Genomic DNA, 20,055 nt, shown 5'->3' with positions numbered 1-20,055 from the left:
CAGAAAAGGGCAACCAAAATTACCAAGGGGACGGAGCAACTCCCCTATGTGGAAAGGTTACAACATTTGGGATTTTTAATTTTGGAGAAAAGGTGAACAACATGAGTAGAATAGGATAGTACATAATTTTGAGGAGGATTTCCCTCCCTCCTCCCTCTCCCATATTACTAAAACTTGGGGCCATCCATCTATTGAAACTGAACGTTGGAAGTCTTAGGACAGGGTAAAGAAGAAGGACGTTTTTTTGCACAAGCATATACAGTTGCAACCGAAATTATTCAACCCCCAATGCAAATTGGGTTTATTATCCAAATTTACAGACTTTCAGCTGTTTGCAATGAGGAAATCAAACAAAAGTAATTGAAAGAACTCGTTGCCGTGGATGCTTCAAATGGTTCCCCCAAATTCAGCTGAAAATGCAACTTACACCCAAAAAGTGTAAAGAAACCAGCAGTAACGTAAAGGGGGGTACACATCCTGTTAATAACACCTTCATTGTTGTCTTTGACTCCTTAGCCCATTATAACCTACTGTATGTTTCTTGGGTTCCATGATCACTGCAGATGGTGACAGCAGTCACGAAATTAAAAGACGCCTGCTTCTTGGGAGAAAAGCAATGACAAACCTAGACAGCATCTTAAAAAGCAGAGACATCACCTTGCTAACAAAGGTCCGTATAGTTAAAGCTATGGTTTTCCCAGTAGTGATGTATGGAAGTGAGAGCTGGACCATAAAGAAGGCTGATCGCCGAAGAATTGATGCTTTTGAATTATGGTGCTGGAGGAGACTCTTGAGAGTCCCATGGACTGCAAGAAAATCAAACCTATCCATTCTGAAGGAAATCAGCCCTGAGTGCTCAGTGGAAGGACAGATCCTGAAGCTGAGGCTCCAAAACTTTGGCCACATCACGAGAAGAGAAGACTCCCTAGAAAAGACCCTGATGTTGGGAAAGATGGAGGGCACAAGGAGAAAGGGACAACAGAGGATGAGATGGTTGGATAGTGTTCTTGAAGCCACCAACATGAGTCTGACCAAACTGCGGGAGGCAGTGGGAGACAGGAGTGCCTGGCATGCTCTGGTCCATTGGGTCATGAAGAGTCGGACACGACTGAACGACTAAACAACAACATGTTCTGAAAGAAAAGGGTTTGACCTAGTGCCTTTAGCACCTGTGACTAAACAAGCCTAAGGCATCTCATGACGACATGGAAATGGGTGCTTGTCAGTGTGGGTATTCGCAGCTTGACAGTCCTGAATGGAAATCCTGTGGTTATCCGTCTGCAGGCTTCAGGGAAAACTGAAGAACCCACAGCAGGCGTCGGTCGGAGCTGCTCTTTTCTTGCTCTAGCAATCCTTGTTGCACTGTAATCACACAATTATTGTGCCATTAAAATGTCATATTCGTAGAAACCCACATAAACAAAGCATTAACAATTGCTGGAAAATTGTAGTCTTTACTGCTAATGACCTGCTCTCCCTCCCACCACCTCCTTCCCCCCCACTCTTTTTTCCCTGAGCCTTGATTTAAGAGGCAGACGCAGAAGTATGTCTCCAAGCTTAGAGAGTTTCAATTTTTAATGTGCTGTCACAGTAAGAGACTTTCCTTTCCTTTCTTGTTTTTATTTTAAGCCACAGGTGTTTCCAAGGGAGCTACTTAGTGAGCTGGTAAAGGAAGAGGCAGCTGTTACCCGGGTGCGTTCTCAGCTAGGGGAAGATGTCAAATATCTTGTGTAATAAGGGAGAGCTTCTTTGGGGAAGAGTTGGGTTTCCAGCCTTTATACACAGGAGGAGAAAAATTAGGCTGTGCACTTTCACCCCCCCCCCCGGGTCCCTATCTCTCTGTAAAGACGGCTTGTCTGAGTAATAATTAACTGAAGAGGGGAACAGGGTCAGAAAGAAAGGATCGGGCCTCAGTCCACCAACTTAATTTCCGATAGTGCAACTTAGCCTCTGCTGTGAATTAATGAAGCCCTTTCCTTTAAACTTCCTGCTTGTCCTCAAGAGGTCCTGTCTAATTGATTCCTCGGGGACTCAGGTGTGCTATTTCACAGCATGTTAGTGCTCTTTCTCAGATGATAGCCCACATGATTCTGCACAGTTTGAGGTAGCACTTTAGTTGTGGTGTTTGGTGGATAGTTCCTTCGGCTAAGTATTCCCATTGCGGATTCTTTTTTAAGAGAAAATAATGGAAATACCTCGCCGCTGAATTTTTCAGTGAAGAAAATGATCAAATACACGGCCTCTCTGTCCTCAGATGAACTGGAATTGTCACTTTCAGTTGAAGCTTTAGCAGACAGTTTGATTAGTCTAGCTCTGACATACAGTTATTTTGTATCTCCCCACTTTGCCTGTATATCTGAATGTCCTAATGCAGTGTGATCCGATCAAGGAACATCTCTACTAACTTTTTTGGTTATACATGGGAACAGTCTTACATTGGAAAGCTTCTGCATGTGCCTTTGAGCTTCCAGCTTATAAATTGGACTCAGTTTGTTAGTCTTTGTATGTACTGTAATTGTCCTAGCTAATGCCCCAGACAAAGAAAAAGGTGCTGTCACATCCCCCGGGGGAACGACCCTAGACTTGGCATGGAAGATGTGGGGCAAGGGAGCTTGTGTGTTACCAAGGACCTAAAGCCCCATCTGGAGATGAGCAGACAGAGGACTTCATAAGACCTCATCAGACCCCATCAGAGTACCAGGTCCCTGCCGCCTGAGCAGACAGTCCGAGACACCTCCACGGAACCACTCTTCCAATCACTTGATCCCATCTCTTCTTCTTTGCCTGAGATGCCAAGTGGTCCTCATTCTCCTGAAGACAAAATTTCTATATGATTGCCCAGTTTACACGTTACATTTCTTAAGACAAAATTGAGTCACAAAACAATGTCTTGTGTATGCTGGCCCTTTAACATACAGATAGAGGATGAGCTTTTCTGAGCTGTCATATTGGTTTATCTCGAAAAGAAGGTGGGAGGGCTTTGCCGTCTCCTGTCTGAGGGCTTGCCTTATTGGTATTTGCTGCCAACTAAAGGCACATTTCATATGTATCTGACATGTGTTGTCTTTGCTGACAACATCTGGGGATGGTGGGTGCAGCAGCCATAGCATAACATTATGTGAATGAAAAACATGCTAATTTAAAGAATGATGCATTTCCTTCCATGCCCATGTATATGTGTCTGTGTGTAGCTTTTGAGGGCATTCCCAGTATATGGATGGCTTGAGATAACTCTGCTCTGGTTCACTGCCATACATGCATGATTCTTGGTAGTTTTCGTAATATGAAACTGTGTAATATAACACTGACACATACAGTTTTATGGGGTATTTTTCTACCACAAACGAATTGGGGACCCAGTGTGGCAAAATGTCCCCAAACAAAGCTGGAAGTCAGACCATGGGGCCACCTATCTCAGTATTGCCTGTTCTGACTGGCAGCAGATTTCTAGGGTTTCAAGCAGCTATCTGACTCAGCACCTCCTGTAGATGCTGGGCTTTGAACCTGGGATGTTCTGCATGTAAGGCAGATGCTCTGCCACTGAGCTACAGCCCTTTCCTTCTATGGGGAGATGAGGATACTGCTGCAATATCGCTCTGAACATTCCCTTACATATTAGTGTTATCTTGGAACATTTCTATTTTTGGTGTTTAAAAAAACACACCTCGACTATTTCCCGAAGGATTCTCCAGGGATCAGTTTGCAGGATGTCTTAAATCTTTTCAGAGTGGCTTAACATTTTGGTCATTGAACGAATACATTGAAGATATGTGAATAGCTCTTATTTTATACAGATAACACTTGTTTTTGAAAGGCGTTTTGCTCAGACCACCACTGTATGGAAGCCTCATAGTCAGATCAAAGCTTTGCTGGGCTCAGTTGTTTACATGGAGCTGCATACCAGCAGGGGCTCTCCCATTCTCCTGGAAGAAAATGGGAGCAGCTCTGGACTGTAATTATCTGGGTGCTTAGCAGAGATTGGGGGAACTTGTGGACCTCCAGATGCTGTGGGGTTCCGACTCCCATCAGCCGCAGCTACCATGGCCAGTAGTCAGGGATGATGGGACTTGTCATAGAGTGCACAACTGGAGGACCACAGGTCCCCCATCGCTGCCTTAACATACCAAGTTCCTCTGTAGCTTCAGGATCAGGACACAAACATAGTGCAAAAGGCCCAATCCACTGGCTTAACTTGGGCTGCATCCAACATGGCCATTCCATCAGCACAAGGATTCCCACCTGCTCAATGGAACATTCTTCTCCTCTTCCCCCTTCCCCCCCAATACCCACTAACTCTGTTCTAGGGGTTCCCTAGCCCTCTGGATCAGATTTGGGGAGGGCACAAAGCATGCATGGGGAGAGAAGACATGTGCAAGCAGAAAACATTTGCTGACAGGACACATCAGTTGAATGTTGTTTAGTCGTTTAGTTGTGTCCGACTCTTCATGACCCCATGGACCAGAGCACGCCAGGCACTCCTGTCTTGCACTGCCTCCCGCAGTTTGGTCAAACTCATGTTGGTAGCTTCGAGAACGCTGTCCAACCATCTCGTCCTCTGTCGTCCCCTTCTCCTAGTGCCCTCCATCTTTCCCAACATCAGGGTCTTTTACAGGGAGTCTTCTCTTCTCATGAGGTGGCCAAAGTATTGGAGCCTCAGCTTCAGGATCTGCCCTTCCAGTGAGCACTCAGGGCTGATTTCAGTTAGTTAATGGTACCTAAAGTCTGAACTTTGAGAATGAGGAGGGGAGGGCTATGGTAAAGATCTTTTAATAGCTGGTGAGACTGATTAGCTATTTCCCCCCATGAGATGGGGAAGGATTTGCCCCCCTCCCTCTGCTGGAAGGGCTCTCATTCTCTCAAATTCTTTATTAACTCACTGTTTTATATAATTAATACTGGTCATTAAGCTGCAGCATTGAAAGAAAAATGGCCTAATTTCTGAGAGAGGGGGAGGGGGAAAATCAAATTTATTACCAGTACTCGAGAGAAAATGAATATGAGGCACTCGGAGAGGAGCTGTGTGGAAGACAAATAGAAAGGAAAGTAGAGTATTGACTTGATCCTTCTTGGGTGCATGCTAATTTGGAACCTACAGTGAGTTAGATCATAATAAATTAAATTTAGATTTCGGCACATCAGTTAAATAAGTCCCCAGATAGAATTCTACTTGAGAGGAAGAAGAGATAATGCATGGTGGAAATGTTATAATGAAGATCTTATCCAATAATCCATAACTGATGTTTTATCCTGGGTGAACGAAGGGGTTTTCCTGATTCAGTGTTTAATGCCTGTACCTTTACTTTATCAGTAATCAAGGAACAGGTAAGTTAGCAGTTGGCTTGAATGACAATTACTCATTCAAACCGGTCGTAAAATTGTAGGGCTGTGGAATGAGTGGAAAGTCCTCTCGCCCAGCTCCTTTACTTCCGTTCCAAAGCCTTCTTAGCAATTAGTCCATATGTCACCTTGAGAGGACAGGCAATGAGATGAAATTCTCTATTAGGAAAGTCACTTGTGGCAATTTTTCTTGGACTGTGCCACTGAGATTGCAGTTAGGAAGGAGTCACATGTGTCGGTGTGTGGCAAGCATTGAGGTGCTTTGACTAGAACAAATCTTCCAGAGATGCTGGTTTGGTTGGCACAGGAAACACATGAACTTCATTCATTTGTTAAATTTGTATCCTGCCTTTCCACCAAATTACGCTCAAGGCAGTCAACAGCAATAAAATACAAACCAAAAACAACAACAGGTAAAATACCTATAACCATAGCTGCCAAGTTATCCCTTTTTTACAGGGATTTTCCCTTATGCTGAATAGGCTTCCTTGCGAGAAAAGGGAAAACTTGGCAGCTATGCCTATAACCAAACACTGCATACAATTCAGCCAGACTTAAGCACCTTAAAGGTAAAGGTAAAGGACCTAGGCTCCATTTATTTCAATGGATGGGAGCTAAGCAGATGCCTGACTTTGGCAGTGAAATAAATGGAAGCTTTATGGTGCTTATTAGCTGGATTGTGCCCATTTCATGGGCTGGAGCCTGCCCGTTTAAAAAGAAGTGTTTTATTTTGGCAGTCTGAAAAAGAAAGGATTCTGAGGACTGTCGTCAAACATTATAAATCTCGGGACCTTAAATGATTCTAGGATTCACTGGATGTAACTTCTCCCGATCTTTAACTGCATTGATAAATCATGTTTTACAAGATGCCTTAAAAAAACATCAACTGTATTGATTGTACGATATATTGGACTCCTACCAAAAGCTTGCAAACACATTTCATATATCCTCCTGCTTGAAAATAGCCTGATGGGCTGGAGTGGTCTTAAGAATGAATGGCTTTCAGAACACCCTCCAATGCTTTATATCCTCAAATCCTCAGCTGTTCTTCAAAATGCAAGGATTCTTTTCATCTGTGGCTCTAGCTAGGGCAGCTGGGGAAGGTATAAGCAATGAAGAAATGAGTAAAAATGACATTGTGAGTCTCCATATTTATTCTCCCTGTCAAATGTGCTCCATCTACAAGTCAAAAGATTGTTTCTTCAATTGCCGGAAACTTATGGTCCCAGCTACTTCTACTTCATCAACCAATTGGTTCTGGTTCTTGAAGATCTTGTGGAGGATAGCTGAGTCCCACCTTCTGGAATACGAAATTGTCAGCAAGGCAGGGCAAGAATGTCATTAGACTGGGTGCCACCCCCACTCTCTGCCAAGTGGTAGCAATATTCCAGGAGGTTCCAGGCACTCACCAAGGGTCTGTGTTCCTATGGAGAATTGAGACACAGGTGGCGCTGTGGTTAAAACACAGAGCCTAGGGCTTGCCGATCAGAAGGTCGGTGGTTCGAATCCCCGCGACGGGGTGAGCGCCCGTTGCTTGGTCCCAGCTCCTGCCAACCTAGCAGTTCGAAAGCACATTAAAGTGCAAGTAGATAAATAGGGAAGGTAAACGGCGTTTCCGTGTGCTGCTCTGGTTCGCCAGAAGTGGCTTTGTCATGCTGGCCACATGACCTGGAAGCTGTATGCCGGCTCCCTTGGCCAATAACACAAGATGAGCGCCGCAACCCCAGAGTCGGTCACAACTGGACCTAATGGTCAGGGGTCCCTTTACCTTAGAGACTGTTGTAGCTTTAGGAAACACGGTTTATTCGCCTATTTACACCTTCAGTCTGCATGGAGGGAGTCCAGATCTTCCAGTGTGGTCATTTCAAGAGGGGCTTGTCCCCCCACAGCAGTGCAGCCCTGGAGTCCAAGGCATCTCTCCTCTCCCTTCTTCCCAGCACAGCAGCTAAAGACCCTCTTTTCCTGTCACTTCATACCCAGTTACCTTGGCAACCTTCTGTCTGCCCAAGCCCAAGATTCCTCTTACTAGATGGGCCATCAACACCTTTTGTCATGTTAATGGATGTATCCCAGGTGAGGCCCTGGCTCAGAAAGGAAGCTAAGCCTGTATTTTTCCACTGATCTCCAATCTTCCCTTCAAAACTAAGAATGAAACATATGTGGTAGATACTCCCCCACATTTATTATGCTATTTTTGTGATATACAAATGACATGAGAAAACTTGGTATACTTATTTGTATAACATCATTTTTGTTTATAAAACCCAGTAAAAATAAACATAAAAACACCAAATAATAAAAACCCTACCATTATTAATTTCTGGGGTTTAGCCCCCCCCCCAATCCATAACAAAACTTTTCATTGATTCAGGTAGGTATCCGTATTGGTCTGATGCAGTAGATAGATAGATAGATAGATAGAGATAGATATAGATATATAAATGTCCAGTAGCACCTTAGAGACCAACTAAATTTCTTCTTGGTATAAGCCAGGGGTCCCCAGACTTACCAGGCTTTGGGCCGGTTCCCACCGCGCCGATCGCGCGGCGGGCTGGAGGGTGAGGGAGTGCGCGCCTGTGCGGGCCGGCGGGCGGGGAGTGTGCGCCCGTGCGCATGCGCACGGGCGCTTACTGGCGCGGCGGCGCGCTTCCAGGTCGGAAAAAGCGCCAGAAATCGTTTGTGCGCATGCGTATGGGCCTCCCCCGACCCGGAAGTGCACCAGAAATGACCTCTTCTGGGTCGGGAGAGGCCCATATGCATGCGCACAAAGGATTTTCGGCGCTTTTTTCCAACCTGGCGAGTGGCGGGGGTCGTCGCGGGCCGGATTGGGAGGCCAATTGGGCCACATCTGGCCTCCGGGCCGTAGTTTGGGGACCCCTGGTATAAGCTTTCGTGTGCATGCACACTTCAGGTACCTCGGTTTACAAACAGTGGTACCTCGGTTTACAAACACAATTGGTTCTGGAAATCTGTACTTAACCTGAAGTGAACTTTCCCATTGAAAGTTCCCATGGAAAGTGGATTAATACGTTCCAGATGGTCCGCGGAGTACTTAACCTGAAGCGTACTTAACCTGAAGCGAACTTTCCCATTGAAAGTAATGGAAAGTGGATTCATCCGTTCCAGATGGTCTGCGGAGTACTTAAACTGAAAATACTCAAACCGAGGCGTACTTAAACCGAGGTATGACTGTACCAAGAACAAACTTAGTTGGTCTCTAGGGTGCTACTGGACATTTATATATATATATATATATATATATATATATATATATATATATATATAATACTTTTCATTGTTAGCAGAGTTTGGCTTCCAACATATATCAGAGAAATTGAGGTGTCCCATATATATATATATATATATATATATATATATATATATATATATATATATAATTTTTATTAATTTTTTTATACGAACAAAACATACAAAACATACAAAACATACAAAATAAACTCTGTCCCTTCATTTTCCCTCCACCCACAAGGCCACTTCTGCCACCAGTGATACCCATGGGCATTGGGAAACAAAGGGGTCCATTTTAAGCTGGGTTTGACCTCCCCCTCCCTCCTCCCCCCTCCCCCCCGCCACTGAGAGGACAGAGGCGGAGGATCTCTGAGGTTTGGTTTATCCCCCAGCTAATTCTTCAACATAACACTCTACTTAACAACAAAACAACAGATGGGAAAAAAAGAAAAAACATGAAAAAAGAGCAAGAAAAAATATTAATTCCCAGATCTTATTTTCTTAACAGTTTGTTTGTGGCTTCCTCGATTCTCTTCCTCCTGCATTTCCTAACTTCTTTAATTGATTATGGCGGGTTTTCTATTCTAATTCAAAATCTTATTCTTATCATATTAACTTGATCCTCCCCCTTCTTCATGCTGCCCCCCCTCCGAGTCCCCTCCTGCCACTAGGGTAACCCGAGGGGTTCAGCAGTCAAAAGGTTCCATTTTTGTGTCTGGGTTTCCTTCCACCCCTCCCCCTCCCCTCAAAACACCCCCTGCCACTGGGTGCAAAGAGTAAAGAGAGGGAGACGGGCAGTTCTCTACCCAAACACCTCTCTGATCACCAAAAATATTAAAAACAAACTCTAACATATTTCCTCAGCCATTCTTCTACTCCCTCCAGAAAACTCTTAACCCTAAACTTTTAAAACACTCTCCTTCCCCCCTCCCAATGTCTTTTCCCCCAATTGGATCAGCATATCCTTTAGCAGGCCAAGATTCAGAAACCGTTATTCATCAACCAAAAAAAGAAACCTTAAACTAAAGTTTTCACCCCATACCAGTTCTTTCCCACTTCCACTCCCAGGCCTTTGCTCCCCCCTCTTCCTGCCTATCCCTCCCCTCACTAACACCACTCCACATTTCAGTCCCTCCAGGATTCTCATTTCCATCAATCTTCTCTTCACTTTGCTTCTCCTTGTCGGCCTCGTCTCCTTGTTCAGATCTTTGTTTTTCATCATCCAACACATATTTTTTTTGGTCCAAATCAGTCTCCAAATTGTCCTCAAATTGTTGCTCCTCACACACAGTCTCAGAATCAAAATTGTCCTCTACTTCTTGATCTTTCACCTCATTCTCCATTACTGTTGGATTCAAACATTGCCGTTCCTTGTAAATAAAAAGGTAAAGGGACCCCTGACCATTAGGTCCAGTCGTGACCGACTCTGGGGTTGCGCGCTCATCTCGCATTATTGGCCAAGGGAGCCGGCGTATAGCTTCCGGGTCATGTGGCCAGCATGACAAAGACGCTTCTGGCAAACCAGAGCAGCACATGGAAACACCGTTTACCTTCCCGCTGTAGCGGTTCCTATTTATCTACTTGCATTTTTGACGTGCTTTCGAACTGCTAGGTTGGCAGGAGCTGGGACCAAGCAACGGGTGCTCACCCCGTCACAGGGATTCGAACCGCCGACCTTCTGATCAGCAAGCCCTAGGCTCAGTGGTTTAACCACAGTGCCACCTGGGTCCCTCCTTGTAAATATCTTCCCATATTTGCAGATAGTTCAGCACAGCCTCCTGGAAGGCTCGAGAAAACTTTGTTTTCATACTTCACTTAACCACAGGCAGACCAGAGATAAGGGCCAAAGGGTACTGGAAAATTCCTCTCTACCACGTTGTCGGCTCCATCTTGGCTGATCTTCTCCTTTGTCTTTAACTTCATCACAGTTCAAATTTGAATTCCAATTAAATTACTTCTGAATCATTTTCAATCAGTTTTACGATCCACAACAGTAAAATCAAATTTCTTAATCCTTTTAGTAATTTGACAGCTTTTGACAGCTGTCAAAACATCTTCCCCCTTGTTACTGCTGAACCTCAAGGGGTATCGACACCGGAGGCTGGGGAGGTTTGGAAAAGTCTTTCTTTCTCTCGGGTCCAGAATCTAGAAAAAACTTTTCCCTTTTCGGCTTGAGAATATTTAATGCGCCTCCCGATTGACCATTTGGAAGAGATCGGCTTCCGTTGTTTTGAAATCTCTTCCTATCTTCAGAATTGAAAATTTTAAAGTCCAAATAAAGATTTAACTTACTTTATAAAAGTCTTTCATTTTCTTGGAAGAATCCGCCGCTTGCAGGCTGAGGACTCGGAGCTTCACTTCAAGGAGGTAAGATGAAACCCAAAAATGGCTCCCGCGACTCCACTCCGCTGGCTCTCGATCGCTCTACGGAGCTCTCGGGCAGCGGAGGAATCGCATCCGGAGCAAACAGCTGGGCGCTATGTCACCGCTCTGCGGACTTCCCCCCCTCCACGAAGCCAGGGACTTCGGAGCGCGAAGTCCCTGCGTCCTGTTCCACCGGCGCGACGGACCGGAAGCCTGAGGTGTCCCATTATTGCTATGTCCTCTTTGAAATTTGGTGATCAGATCTAGGGATTCTAGGTGGACTTTCTTTAACACATTTGAAGCTGGATTTAAAACAAGAAGAGAACTTTCTAAAAGTTACTAGTTTGCTGGGGAGCACAAGTAGGGAGAATGCTGTTAGGCTCCTGTCCTGTCCTGCCATGGTCTTCCCTGGTTGGTGAATGGGAGATGGAACTTCCTTTGGTGTGATCAAGCCGGTCTTGGCTGATGAGATGTGGAAAACAGCACATTGGTTGTCAGAGCTTTCTAAACATATGCAGAAACCAAAGGATATAGGCGAGAAATAGGAGGAGATTCAAAGCCTAACAAGGAGATGATGAAGAAGAAAGCAAGCTGCAGTATAAAGAAAGACTACAGATGGCAAATACGCAAGAGACAGAGCATTCCAGGTTTTAAAAGAAAAGTAAACAATTTAAATGGGATTCAGAAGATAACGCCGAGGCAGCAGAATTCTGAACAGAAGTTAAAGGCTTAAGGTGGGAGAGAAAAGGACTGGAAAACACAACATTACTAATCCAGCTGAGACACAATTAAAGCCCTACCTAGTATTCTAGCAGTGTAAGTTGAACAAAACAGATTTTTGCAGTATTAAAGGGTGGGGATAGCAAGATCTGTCAATAGTGTTGATTGGTTGAGAAAGTTGAGTATAAGGTGCCAAGGCGAAAAGATTAAACATAAAGGGCACAAGAGTCTTTGGGGAGGAGATGCAGCTTAGTGGTGGAGCACCTGCTTTGCACGCAGAAGGCCCCAGGTTCAATCCCTGGCATCTCCAGGGAGAGTTAGGAGAGAAGCCTGTCCGAAATGCTGGATAGCTGCTGCTAGTTAGGGCTCGTCCACATTTCCACGTGTCTCATGCCTAGAAAGCAGGGGTCTGAGAGGTTTTCTGTTTGCCCTGGGGAAAAAACTGCTCTTTACTGCTGAATAAGAACAAACATCAAGGGGACAAGTGTTTAATTATGTATGCAACCACATCCGCTAGACTTCTCATAGCAAAGAGATGGAAAAGTGTACAAATTCCAAAGATAGAGGATTGGCAAATCAAATTAATAAGATATCAAAATATGGCAAGGGAAATAGGAGAAATCAAAGGGATATCTGAACACAAAGCCGATAAAGATTGGGAAAAATTCAATGATTATAAGAAGAAATCTGTGGAAAATGCCAACCTCTTAGCAGACAGGTGAAGGATTCAAGTAATATAAATAATCAAGATATAAAATATCCAAAAAGGTATACAATAATTCTTTTGGGAAACCAATGTTGAAATAGAGAATAGGCTGGAAGTCACACGGGGGGCGGGGTAGGGTGAAGGGTGAGAGGGAACTATTTATCTTGATTTGTTTGGTAGTTTTTTCTTTGTATTTTGTTGTATTATTATTTGCATATTTATTATCAAATGTTGTTTTGGAAGTAAATTTATTTTTATTTCTTTTTTCTGTTGTATTATGAAAATTCAAAATAATTTTTTCCTAAAAAATAATAATAATTAATTCATTAAATAAATAAAAAGAACAAACATCAATCAGCGGAAATCCGGATTGAAGTTTGGTCGGACTTCGCGGTAAAGAGTGGGATTTCCTGTGGGAAAGCAGCACGATGAGTGGAAATGGGGACGAGCCCTTAGTGAATACAATACTGAGCTAGACGGGCACCATAAGGCTGCTTCCTTTGCCCCTGATTTTAAAAGTCATAAGCAAAGCACCACGGAGCAATGCACACACAGAGAGGACTGCCATGCATGAAACCCCAAGCCCACGTACCTGGGAGTGAACACAGTCAGCCTTATTTTTGAGTAAACATCTAAGGGACTGTGCTGCAGGAGCAAGGCAAAGAGGCCCATCAGAAGGTTGGATTTCTTTTCTCTTGCAGTAGCAAGAAGCATTTGGATTAATGGTAGTTTAGGGGGGGGGATGTGGTTAAACACATTGGTCACAAACCACTGCCATTCCCCATCATGCATACCTCATTGATTTGGATGCAGGTTGCAACAGAAAAGAATTGCATGGCTTCCATTCATTTCCGTGTGACTTGCACAGGCAACATTATAGGTGGATCATGGTTTAAATAATCAGCATTGCTTTGGTGGAATTTAATGAAGCATGCTGCTCAAATGTATTGGATTTTTTTATTATTAAAGGAGTCAAAAGTCTGAAAGCATGTAGATAAGAAATGATCTTGTATAAATTTAAATGTCCAGAAGGGCTTTGATGTAGCCCCTCACTTAGGTGCTTGAGAAAAGATGTCTCATCGCTGTAATGGGAGCTAGCCATTTGGTGCTTACCTATGACTCCTTTATAGCCAACGTGAAATGTAATAGTAAACATTACAGGGGTACTTTGGGCCAGTCCAATTTGTAAAGCTGATGAAGGGGACGTGGGCCATTCATTTGTCAGAGCCATCATTCCCCTTCCTCCCCTACCTATTATTACATTAAAATGTGCTGTCAGATGTGAATAAAATCAATTATGGGATAAAATTGCCTCATTTTGTGCTGTTAGCAGCCAAAAGGGACTTGGATACTGACTTAACAATAAAAAAGAGAGATCAATTATTGGATAAGATCACACATCCCCCCACCCCCGGTGTCGGAACAATTGTACAAGTTTTGAATCTCTCTGTACTACACACAGGTTGAGATCAAAGAGGTTGTGCTTCTGTAATGATGTGATTTTATCAGGGCCCCATTGTGTTGGCTTCCACAATGCAGGGACAAAGCCATTGTGTGCAGCCGAACGAAAGGACAGGTTGACTCTTCAGCAGGTGAGGGTATGGCGAGGAAAGCATGGCGGGGATGGTTTGGGCTGTTGCTTGGGCAAAGGGGTACAGGCAGATGCTGCAATTGAAGCTGTGTGTTCTGTTAACTCAGGCCTCTACCACCTCGTTCTGCTACAAGGGCAGTTTCACGCCTTAAAGAGGGATAAGTGAGTACAGTTGTACCTCAGGTTACGAACTTAATTTGTTCTGGAGGTCCATTCTTAACCCAAAACTGTTCTTAACCTGAGGTGCACTTTCGCTAATGGGGGCTCCCACTGCTGGCGTGCGATTTCTGTTCTCACCCTTGGGCAAAGTTCTCAACCCGAGGTACTACTTCTGGGTTAGTGGAGTTTGTAACCCAAAGTGTTTGTAACCCGAAGCGTTTGTAACCCGAGGTACCAATGTATTGCACATGAAGAGAGGACTGCCATGCATGAATACTATGTGGCTGAAACCCCAAGCCCACATACTTGGGAGTAAGCCCCAGTGAACACAGTCAGACTTACTTTTGAGTAAACATTCCAGGGATTGTGCTTAACTGTAACTATACCCCAGCTCTCCTAAAAGTAGACCAAGGCAGCTAGCCCCTTCCATGCTGACAACAAAAGCATGGCAATTCAGTTGCAGTGCTTCTTGTTCTGATGAGCATCCATGTTTGTACATGAACAGGGCTCTGACATCGACTGGGATGACCTCTGGAATCAGTTTGAAGAACGAAAGTACCTGACTGCCCGGAAATGGAAGGGAGGAGAGGACCCATATCGACTATATGCCTTCAACCAGCGGGAGAGCGAGAGGATACCCAGCGACCGTGGCATACGAGACACAAGACACCACAGGTTCCATATTCCTTCTTCTCTCTCTCTCTCTCTCTCTCTCTCTCTTTTCCAGTTGCATATCAGAAAACACAGTTGCCACACACACACACACACACTCCTGCAAAAGGACTTGACCATTCCTGAATTGTGTTACTGGGGAGTACATCCTAGGTCTGATGGTCTGTAGAGGCATAGTTCAGGGGCTTTATCCAACCATGTCATCCTGTTCTGCTCTCTATCCTTTCCTTGCATCTCTCCCCCTCAAAAGAAATCTGCTCTGGAAATATGGGTGAACCACCAGAACAGATTTGTTTATAAATTTAATTACTATAATTTAAATGTAAATAGAGTACACCTCACCCTAGTGGGGAAGACTGTTCCTTGATGAGCTTAGTGTGCTGTCCAGGTGCTAAGTGCTGATGGGCCACTTCAATGCCCCTCCTGACAGTTCTTCATCTTTAAGTTGGACCAGACAGCCCTTCAAATAAAACTGCATCCTGTGAAGTCTAAAGGCTGTCAAAATGCTGTACGACTGGAGACGTATTCAGCTACAGGGGAAAGACTTTAGCTCAGTGGCAGATGAATCGCTTTCCATGCAGAAGGTTCCAGGTTCAGTTCCTCAGCATCTCTGGGTAGAGCTGCAACAAGCCCCTGCTTGAAGCTTTGCAGAGCTGCTGCCAATCAGTGCAGACTATACTGAACTCACTGGACCAGTGTTCAGTATAAGGCAGCTTTCTGTGTTCACATCTAGAGCAGCCTGGAAGATCCATGTGGAAGGAAGCAAAGGGTAGATCAATCTAAGTCTAAAGTTGACAGGAAATGCTTGTCCTCTCCAGAAAAACCATAAGCTCCTTCTCCAGTAGGAGAGTCTGAGTAAATTTTTTTTGAGTGATTCCCCTATTGACCTAGTACCAGAAGAGGCACAGGGGGAACCACCAGACTGTCATCTTGCCATCAGTTTCTGTGTGAAAACTTTCCTCCCCCCAACCCTCCCTCCCATGTGAATATTATGGCAGGAGCCAATCTATACTAGATAATATTGTGTTGATGCTTAAGTGCAAGCACTGCTGAGATTCTCATTTGTTTGCAGACTGTAGCCAGATGCTCTTCCCCCCAGAGGGAAGTTGACAGCCCTGATGGGTGTCGGTTAATAGCTCAGCAGAGAGCATGTCATTCCTGGAGAGAAATAACAAATAGAATATTCACCGGCTGCCCCATTGAAGTTGGAAGTAGATGTAAATTGGCTGTCATTTCATCCCATCCCTTGGTCCAGATTCTGTACACCAGGGCGCTGAGGTTCTGTTTGTGATTGGGGTGGTGGTGATGTATATCAGGAATATAAGAAGAGCCAGGTGGCCCGTCTGGTCTGGCATCCTATTCTCACCGTGGCCAACCAGATGCCCATGGGAAGCTAAAAAACGGGACCTGAGTGCAGCAGCACTCTCCCATCAACTCTCATTGATGGAATCATAGAGTGGGAAGAGACCACAAGGGCCATCCAGTCCAACCCCCTGCCAAGCAGGAAACACCATCAAAGCATTCTTGACATATGGCTGTCAAACCTCTGTTTAAAGACCTCCAAAGAAGGAGACTCCATCACACTCCTTGGTAGCAAATTCCACTGCCGAACAGCTCTTACTGTCAGGAAGTTCTTCCTAATGTTTAGGTGGAAATGGAGCTACAGATGGCACAGAACGTAGATGTAGCATGGGCTAATTATATTTCCCCTCCTGATTCCTTCATGCAGTAATTGGGTTTATTGAAGATGTCAGGAGGATGCAGTGTTAGCTAAGTACCCGAGCAAGCACATCAAATTAAAACAGCAGCAGCAGGCGTCTGGACTGTCCGAGGTAGCGAGTGGGAAGCTCAGTTAGCAAGGAGGAAGGGAATTGCTCCCAGTGGGAGATACAGCCTGTCATTGGCCAGCTGCTTGGGGAGATTCAGCAGCTACCCTCTGGCACCGCAGTGCACTTTGTGGAACAGGCTGTGGCAATGAGTCTCATTGGGAGGAGAGGCCAGGGACAGCGCATCTGATTGCCCAGAGCTGCCTGGTGGGCTAATGGAAACTGTCAAGCAGCAGTGGCTTGGGAAGCGGAGAGAATTTCATCCTCTGAATCTTTTGGAGATTGTTCGTGGCGGATCTCCCTCACAGGCATTGATGGAGTGAGCGTGCAAAACTCTTCCTGAGTTTTGACACTAATGGCATTGATCAGGCATGATGTCCCAGCTGTATTTACCCGAATGCCATCTGCCTGGGATTGAGGCGTTGCTGTTGGGTAGCTCTGTGGGCTTCAAAGAGCACCCGCCTTCCTTTCCATATGCTTTAGCCCCTGTGGCAAGTGGATGAACTACTCACAGGAACACAGGAAGCTGCCTTATACCAAGTCAGACTCTTGGTCCGTCTAGCTCAGTATTGCCTGCACTGACTGGCAGCAGCTCTCTGGGGTTTCTCTCCCAGCCTTACCTGGAGATGCTAGCGGGTTGAACCTGGGATGTTCTTGCATTCAGAGCAGGTGCTCTGCCTCTGAACTATGGACCTTCCCCAGTTCTCACTGGTAGTCTTTCTTTATTAAATTTAGCAGACACTCTCCTTTGCAGGAGCTCTGAAGTGGTGATTGCCTCCGGAGCAGGTTGGGACCCCAAAGCCCCAAGCTCCATAAAAAGAAGATGGGGCTACCCCTCTCTCTAACACACAGTGTAGGCCCCAGAATGTGAAGCCCTCTAACAACTTCCTTATATACCATATAAGCAGTGCTATTTTTCTAGAAAAAGAGGTGCTGGAACTCACCATGAACACCTCCCTTGTTCTCTTAGAATGGCAATGGCACCCACCTGAGAGGTGCCAGAACTGAGTTCCAGGGAGTTCTGGCTGGAAAAAAAATTCCTGCATATAAGATTGGTTTTTATGTGCTTAATGTAGGCTAGATGGTTCCCATTGGTAGAAACTAGAGAGTTCAGAAGTTAGTGATCAAGTTCACAGGGTATCACCGGAAAACCTTTATCATGCATCTCTCAAGTTGAAGATAATGAATGGATTGCACAACTCACATTCAATTCAATAAGGCTTGTGTCTTTGACACATCCCTTTGCTGGAAGTGCTTGGAAAAGTAAGGTTTTTTTTGTGTGCGCGCACATGTAAGTTACTGGCAGCTAGCAACATAGGAGACCCCTCTCCCCGAAAAGCCCTTGCTGTTGTAATCTTTCAGAATAAATTTTATCAGCTGCTTCTCAGAGAAGCAAACCAGTGTTAGATCAAGAGATGAAAGGTTCTTTCCCGGATTAGCAACCAGATGAAAAGATGGTACATGTGTACAAGTGATCTATTTTAGACAAAAATGTGAAAGAGATAAACATCAAGTTGCCCTCATGCTCTTTGTTGGAAACAGAATCATTGCACAGCATATTTGTTACAACTGGAAAGCAACCCAGACAGCCAGGTGGCAAAATTCACCAATGACCCAGAATATGACATAATTGTCCACAGCAGACTGTGAGGATGCGAAAGGATTTCATAGCCCTGGAAAGAGTGATCATTGCAATGGCAGATAAAATTAAATGTGGATAAACATGGTGGGTCTCAATAATTTAAACTGATGGGGCTCTAAATTAGTTGCTGTCTTGCAGGAATTGCCAAGTCTGGTCTTGAGTCTACTGTGGCCAGCTTGCTGAATAAATCAGCTCGTGGCAATTCAGCTGTCAGAATGAAAGGATACATTAGGAAAAGAATAATAAAGCAAATGTCTTTGGTAAACCTGTACCTTCAGTGCTTGGATGGTAGCAGAAGGCAATCCACCAGGCCTTGTTTCTCTGCACACTTCCACTAATTCCAGTGTCTGGTGAACAGGGAAGACCAATGGAGGTTCTAGTAAAATGACTGCAAATTGCACAGCAGCAGAACTTGGTGGGTTGTACTCTGGTAACCTCTGTAAAACTGGATAGTGTGTGTATATGTATACTGTATTATATATCTCTTATCTAGCCAAGTGTGAGAATAGCATTTCTGAGATGATATTCTGTCTATAAATAAAGAAAATCTTCCAGTTGCAAGTGGAATTGTTTAACATTGGTCTATAAAATGGTGCATGAAAAATGAAAAACAAAGCATGTGAAGGTGGAATGTCTTTTAGAGGAAATGATGTAAGTGTAAGATTTATTGAATTTGATCTTTTTGGAGCAGTAATGGAAATCACACAGTTTAAGTCAATGAGTGTCTGAAAAACCCTGCCTTGGAAGGAGGCAGATTAAATGACCTAATAGGTCATTTTCATTTTGCATTTCAATGATTCTTTATTTTCATGTTGTTTGGGGCAACTGCCCCACCTGCAACTCAATGATGAAAGCAAAAAGATGTCAGTAATATTCCCCCCACTTCCCTAAAATTTTCTCCATTTCCAAATCCTTGGAAAATGGGAATGTTCTCATGACATGTTCATGGAACATTTTTTTAAAGCCTTTTTAAAAAACTTGCTGTGATCATGCATTGAAATTCATGCATTTATAGAGTCAGGCAAGAAACATGATGATTGGACCCTTTCAATAAGATTATCACTGTGTCAATGGGTAGACTAGTAACTAAAAGGTATTTCGAGTGCTGGGAACATGCAAAATAAGAAATGCAGGGCAATCACAGTATAAGTGTGCATTCAGGTTTTGTGATAATATAACGGGATCTGGGAAAATCTGGAAATAGAAATTCTTACGATAGTGGAGCACTTAGACCCTGCCAGGTTTCCTGCTTTAGCCATTTCTCCCCCAAGTTTTTGGTGGGATATTTCAGGTGCAACATTGCAAGGAAGGAAGCAACACAAGATGATGTTTTGTGGAACAATTGTGGAAGCTGTGCTTTCTTATATACTTGTAGATAATAGCTGCAATGGAGTGGAAATATGGTAGGTAGCAGCAGTCAGGTGTTACTTTTCTGTAATCCTCAGCTGCAGCAACTAACATCCTTGGGTGGCCAGTAATAATATTAACCCAAGCTTTTAGATGAGCCTTAAACTTATCTTAACACAACAATACTTTGTCTAGGAATGGGACAACGACCTGTAGGAAAATTATGCGCATAACCCACATCACCAACAAGAGCCATACCACTGATACTAAATCTTCTTAAAAACAAGCGAACATATTGGGTCAATATATTTCTCCACACTCAATTCCATTTCTTCATGGGGACTTCTTGTCCCCATTCCTTTGTTCACCTTTTCCTAAAAGTACAAGACCTCTTTCTCAGATCTAATAATAAAACAGCATTGCTATTACTATTCTTCATAAA

The 20,055-nt window shown here is 44.2% G+C and overlaps 1 protein-coding gene across 3 annotated transcripts in view; it reads left to right on the top strand.

The window, feature by feature from the left end:
- The window catches only part of GALNT14 (polypeptide N-acetylgalactosaminyltransferase 14), a 237,126-nt gene that overhangs the window by 93,965 nt on the left and 123,106 nt on the right, over positions 1–20,055 (top strand). For all 3 annotated transcript variants that reach the window (XM_035111477.3, XM_035111478.3, XM_035111479.3), the window contains exon 2: positions 14,632–14,801. In XM_035111477.3, the coding sequence (XP_034967368.1) occupies positions 14,632–14,801 (170 nt within the window). The remainder of the gene's footprint in view (positions 1–14,631; positions 14,802–20,055) is intronic.

This window comes from Zootoca vivipara, chromosome 3 (genome assembly GCF_965207765.1).
Source record: "Zootoca vivipara chromosome 3, rZooViv2.hap1.1, whole genome shotgun sequence".
NCBI classification, from domain to species: Eukaryota; Metazoa; Chordata; class Lepidosauria; order Squamata; family Lacertidae; genus Zootoca; species Zootoca vivipara.
The sequence above is the reverse complement of the archived record's forward strand: the minus strand, read 5'-3'. Positions and strand labels throughout refer to the sequence as shown.